The sequence below is a fragment of the Pongo pygmaeus genome, chromosome 13 (genome assembly GCF_028885625.2).
Source record: "Pongo pygmaeus isolate AG05252 chromosome 13, NHGRI_mPonPyg2-v2.0_pri, whole genome shotgun sequence".
NCBI classification, from domain to species: domain Eukaryota; kingdom Metazoa; phylum Chordata; class Mammalia; order Primates; family Hominidae; genus Pongo; species Pongo pygmaeus.
Genome location: NC_072386.2, coordinates 121,783,968 through 121,790,111, shown reverse-complemented (window position 1 = coordinate 121,790,111; position 6,144 = coordinate 121,783,968). Strand labels below are relative to the sequence as shown.

General features: G+C 56.9%; 1 protein-coding gene across 1 annotated transcript in view; it reads right to left on the bottom strand.

The window, feature by feature from the left end:
• Positions 1-3,336: 3,336 nt before the first annotated feature.
• The window catches only part of LAMC3 (laminin subunit gamma 3), an 83,967-nt gene continuing 81,159 nt past the window's right edge, over positions 3,337-6,144 (bottom strand). The window contains exon 28 of the mRNA XM_054501494.2: positions 3,337-4,859. Coding sequence (XP_054357469.1) covers positions 4,609-4,859 — 251 coding nt within the window. The 3' untranslated portion in view covers positions 3,337-4,608. The remainder of the gene's footprint in view (positions 4,860-6,144) is intronic.

The following is a 6,144-nucleotide window of genomic DNA, read 5'->3' as shown; positions in this document are numbered from 1 at the left end:
GCCTCTCCCCTCCCCTCCCGCCTCTCCCCTCCCCTCCCGCCTCTCCCCTCCCCTCCCGCCTCCTGCTCCGCGGGCTTCAAAGCGGCCATTATGCGGGACGCTGAGCCCGCCGGCCGACCCCTCTGCTGGCGGACGCGGAAAGCGCAAAGCGCGGGGCGGCCGCACCCCTCCTCTCTGCCCCTCCCCGGACCTCAGCAAGTCCCTGCCACAGAAATGAAATGCGAGGATCTTAGCATGAACTCCATGGGTTGTGAGGACCAAGTGCCGTCGGGGAGTCGACGCTCAAACATGACTGCTGCGTTTGGGGCAGTGCGGCTGCTGTGACAACAGTGGACCGTCAATTGGAATGAATTCGTGTCTTGTTAATAAAAGCGATTTCTTGGGCACTCACAGGCACTTTGCACCGTACACCAGTCATTTCATTCTCAAAACTCCATGAAATAGGACTTGGCATTCCCATTTCCAGAAGAGAAAAGTCAGGAAGCCGGAGCTGGGGCGCAAGGCCACCAGGAGAAGAGACAAGCCCATGACTCCAGGAAGAGCAGAGCTCAGGGTGCAGGATAGGGTACCTGTGGCCAGGGTGACCATGAAGTCTAGTGTCCAAATCAGGACAGCCAGGGTCAAAGGAGCACTCCTCATAATGATGCTGGGCCACAGGTATAGACAGGCGCTGTCCGCGACGGATAGCACTAGGAATGGCTCCACCGTGCACACTGAGCGTGCCTCCATCTGACTCCTAGGGTTGGGACCCTGAGATCATCTTTCGTTTCTTTTTTTGAGGCAGAGTCTTGCTCTCTTGCCCAGAGCTGGAGTGCAGTGGCTTGATCTCGGCTCACTGCAACCTTCGCCTCCAGGTTCAAGTGATTCTCCTGCCTCAGCCTCCCAAGTAGCTGGGACTACAGGCACACATCACCATGCCCAGCTAATGTTTGTATTTTTAGTAGAGACGGGGTTTCACCATGTTAGCCAGGCTGGTCTCGAACTCCTGACCTAAAGTGATCCACCTGCCTCAGCCTCCCAAAGTGCTGGGATTACAGGTGTGAGCCACCACGCCCAGCCGAGATCATCTTTTTTTCTGTGGCTGTCCCTGGGGAGGGAAGTGCCCAGCAAGGGGCTAGGCACAATGGGATGGGGCTGAGGTCGGGGCAGCAGTCCAGGGGGCAGGCCCCTCCTCCCCAGTAAGACCAGCGCCCACCTCTCCTAGCTGACACTCCTCTGTCCACTCACCCAAGGGTTTGGATTTGGCCAAGCTGCATGACCTCAGGCGAGGCACTTGACCTGGCTGAGCTTCAGTCCCCTGATCTTCACAATGAAGTAACCCAGAACGCACTAAGCAGGGGCTTTTGTAACTTGGATGACTCGCTGGATTGTTTAAGCAGAGAGTAAAAGCTTAGCGTTACCACCCTTGGTGGATGGGAGCTGACTTAGGACAGAGCCCTCATAATGCACTTCCCTCTCCAGGCTCCAACAGCCTATTGCCCTGGCCGGTTGGGCTGGTTGGCTCCAGTCAGCCATCCTACAGGGCAGGGGCCACCCCACCTTCTGCTCAGCTGCTGGACTGCATTGCTAGCCAGATGTTCAACAGCTGCCGCATTCCACCCGGCAGTGGCCCCACCTCTGGGGCCAGAGAATAGATCAGCACATGCACCAGGCATGATCGGACTGCGTGAGTCACAACATGTCAGGCCCGAGTTCTCCACCCGTCGGGGATGCTGGGACTGAGCTTAGCTGGATCCCACGGCTTGAGTGGATAAAGGCTGAATGCCAAGAGCAGGCACCAGGACGACTGTGTGCCGTTGGCTGAGAAACTGGAGGGAGGCGGGAGGGGGACATCAGACCCTATCCCAGAGGTCTTGGAAGAACTCCATCTTCTCGACATCACTTACACCAGATGCCAATCACCAAACTCACCGTGCAGCAGCAGCTCCCCCATCTTCGGCCTCTCCACCTCTGCCCAGACATCTAGGGACCAGGTCACTCCTAGCTCAGCTTAATCATGTCAATCCCCCACTGTAGCCTTGATTTTACAGTTTTCTTTGGAGGAGCACACCTCTTCTCTGAACACCATCTCCCATTAGGTTGGGGGGTGGCACCGGTCATCCATTATTGGCCTTGGATCTAGAGATCCTCATTATCCTGAACAGGGGTTGGGGGTACTTCACCTAAGCTGAGAAGCTGGAATCAGGACACAGTCACCAGCTTGTCTCTTGCAAGCACTGGACCTGATGACATGTACACCTGGGGCCATTATGGGGGATGGCGGTAGGGGTGGGTGTCCTCTCCTATCAGGCACAAGAAAAACAAAGAAAGCCACTCTGCAAAGAGAAAAGAATGGGCCGGGCGCGGTGGCTCATGCCTGAAATCCCAGAACTTTGAGAGGCCAATGCAGGTGTATCATCTGAGGTCAGGAGTTTGAGACCAGCCTGACCAACATGGTGAAACCCTCTCTACTAAAAATACAAAAATTAGCTGGGCATGGTGGCAAGCACCTGTAGTCCTAGCTACTTGGGAGGCTGAGGCAGGAGAATTGCTTAAACCTGGGAGGTGGAGGATACAGTGGGCCGAGATCACGCCATTGCACTCCAGCCTGGGCGACAGAGCGAGACTCCGTCTCAAAAATAAAGAGAAAAGAACAAAGCAGATACAGGAGAGGAGAGCAGACAGAGAGACAAAGAAGAGAGGCGGGAGGGGGAAGAGGGAAGCCTCAGGCTCCCCTCCCTAGGCTATCTCCAACACCTGGCAGCCTTTTTTTACCCCAGGGTTCCAAGCGACCCTCCCAGCACCCCTTTTCTGCTGAAACCACCTCAGGAGGAGTTTGGGGCTTGCAGCCAAGAGCCCTGACTGAGCAGCTCCAACACCCCACCCCATTCAACCTGGGTTCCTGGAGTGATGCAAGCTGGCCGAGCCCCAACCCTGTGGGCCCCAGACTGTTGTCCACCCTCTTGCCTGGAATGCTTCCTCCTCTGCCTCCCCACCCTTCAAGGCCCAACCCACACCCTCCCCCTCCTGGATGGCGCCCCTCCATGCTCCTCACCATCCTCAGACACTTGGCTGTGAGTTCGTCTCCAGCCTGAACCAGAGGTCAGCTGAGGACCTCTCTGCACCCCACCCCTCCAACTCACCAGCTCCTCGGCTTTGCATGGTAAGTGCCTGAGAGGACAGAGTAGGTACCTGTGATCACACAACCCCAGCAAAGCCCTCTAACGGGAGGTACTGGCCTAGCCACGAGCTCAGCTTTTGCCACCTTCCTACCAACGTGCGGTCCACATGCTTGCCACCTACTAGGTGTGTCATGTGCATGCCCACCAGCCAGGGAGGGTGAGAGGCACACCACCCTGACCAGTGAAAGGGTCCTTTATTTCCACGTTCAACGGAATTGGTCTGTGCTGCTGCCCTACCCCGGCCCGTCAGGGGAGACATGGGAAAGGGCTGGGCCGGCAGAGGTGCCTGTCTTCCCAATGCCGAGGCCTTGCCGTCTGCTGGAAGCGGGTCTGGGAGAGGGGAGGGATGCCAAGAGGAAATGCTGAGGAGTCCCGGGCAGAGGCCAGCATGCGGGCCTGGCCACAGGGCGATTCCCAGACAGGACAGACTGGAATGGCAGCCAGGTTTGCACACCTTTGTGGCCCCCCGCATGGCAAGTGGTGCTGCAGGGCTGGTCTGGAAAGTGTCAATGAAAGGTCAACTGGGTTGCTGGGGACACAAAGGCGTGCTCCTGGTAGCCTGAGCCCCCTGACCTAGGCGCTTTTGGGCCTGGCTCTTTGGATAGATCACAGGCTGAAGTGGGTACAGGCCAGGGTGGGCCATTCCCTCAGGGCGTCTGGTGCAGTCCCAGGACCCTGAGAGGGAAGCATCCGGTGAAGGCAATGACACCCCCACCAGGAGTGGGCCTTGCTATAGCCAGACTAGCAGGCCTGGCCATGGCCTCAGGGTCTCTGGGCCTCAGATTCTGCTGCTGAGAACCCTCCCAGGATCTTGCATTTCTTGGCCCGTTGTTCCCCTGGCTGTGTCGAGCTGTAGGGCGTGCATGCAGCAACATAGATCAGGGAGCTGCCGTGAAACAGCGGGCAGCCAGCTCTGGGACTAGGGGCTTCGGCTGTTGCTGACCCCCTTGATCTGCAGATCTGCTGAGACCTCCCTGCTGTCTGGAGTGAGTGGATGTAGCACCCCAGGGCATCTCATGTAACAACTTGCCCAATATCCAGAGGGTGCCTAGCACGCAGGTGGCTCTCACAACAGCTGTGGACTGTAATGTGTGTGGACCGTAAGCTGTGGACTGGATGGATTAGACTTGAACACGTGTGGGTCATACACAGAGACATGCACCCTCACGTGTGTATGTTATTGACACTGGGGTGTGCCTGTTTATGCATGTGCAGGGGTGAGAGTGTGCACTGATGTCTCGGTGAACTGGGTACGCACACTCAGTCCTGCTGGCAGGGAAGAAGCCACAAACAGAATCGGCAGGGAGTGTGACTATTCACACAGGGGCGAGTTCACAGCAGCCGGCTCCGGGGCACGTCTGTATGGGCACACCTGTGGGGTAGTGCGCACACTCTGGGTCATGTAAACAGCAGGTGGGGGAGTGTGTGCCGGGGATCTGGGTGGCCCTCACTGCCAGCTGGCACAGTTCTCCGGCAGGCTGTGCAGAATGGCCTCCAGGTTCTGTTTGTCGGCGCGGATCTCGGCGAGGTCACTCTCGAAGCCCTGGATCTGCAGCTCCTGCTGCTGGGATTCCTGCTCCAGCAGACTGAGTTTCCTCTGCAAGGACCCCGGGGAGCCCAGCTGCAGCCTCAGGCGTTCTAGTGCCCACTGAGTCTCGTTCAGGGCCTGGGCTGGGGCTTGATGGGTGTCCAGTGACCCTGTGGTGGGGCACAAACAGCCTCACTGTGAGCCAGCAGCCCTGCAGGCCCCAGGGCACCCCCCAGCCCCTGAGCCTCTCCCCAACTCAGGCCTCCCAGGATTCCAATGGCCCGCCATCCACCAGGGAAAGATGGGGAGCAGAAGGGCTGGGAGGTGGGTGAAGACCCATAGCATCCCAACGGGCCCATGGGCAGACTCTAGAACATCCTCCTGGGTGGCACTTGACAAATGTCATTTTTGTTGATGGTTTTACTATTATTGTTAAAAAAAGAAGGCCTCAAGTGAGTCCTCTCTGAGTCTTACTTTACTCATTTACAAAACAGTGTGGGAGAAAGGCCCCTGTGATTTTTGCCAGCTGGAACATGCTGGCTCAATTCACTGACAGCACACATTTACAGATGCTGCCTGTGGGCCTGGATGTGGGCAATCACTGGGGTAAACCACAGGCCCACACCACCACGCCCAGCTAATTTTTGTATGTATGTATATATGTATGTATGTATGTATGCATTTATTTATTTATTGAGACGGAGTCTCGCTCTGTTGTCCAGGCTGGAGTGCAGTGGTACGATCTTGGCTTACTGTGGCCTCAGGTTTAAGCGATTCTCCTGCCTCAGCCTCCCGAGTATCTGGGATTACAGGCACCTGCCACCACACTCTGCTAATTTTTTGTATTTTTAGTAGAGACAGGGTTTCACCATGTTGGCCAGGCTGGTCTCAAACTCCTGACCTCAGGTGATCCACCCGCCTCAGCCTCCCAAAGTGCTGGGATTACAGGTGTGAGCCACCATGCCTTACCTAATTTTTGTATTTTTAGTAGAGACAGGGTTTCACTGTGTTGGTCAGGCTTGTCTCAAACTCCTGACCTCCAGTGATTCACCCGCCTTGGCCTCCCAAAGTGCTGGGATTGCAGGCATGAGCCACTGTGCCCAGCCCCAAGTGGCTGCTTCTAACCCCACGGGATTCCACTGGGCCCCAGGGATCCCCGAGGCCCTGGATTTCCTGGGCAAGCAGCTGCAAGCACCGAGCCAGGGTGCAAGAGAAGGCAGAGGGGAGCCAACGTCCTGCTGACCTGGGAGGACCTCAAGAGGCCCCACGGCCAACAGCAAAATCCAAACAGCCTGGTCTTCAAAGAGATTCAGAAATGGATTATAGCCCCCCCCTCTACCTGCCCAGGCTGCCTAGGGCTCCTGGAGAAGGGGCCAGGCGTGTGCTGTTCATTCTGCATCCCCAGGCCAAGCACAAGGCCAACACAGAGTGTGACAAGTGAACGAATGACAGTGA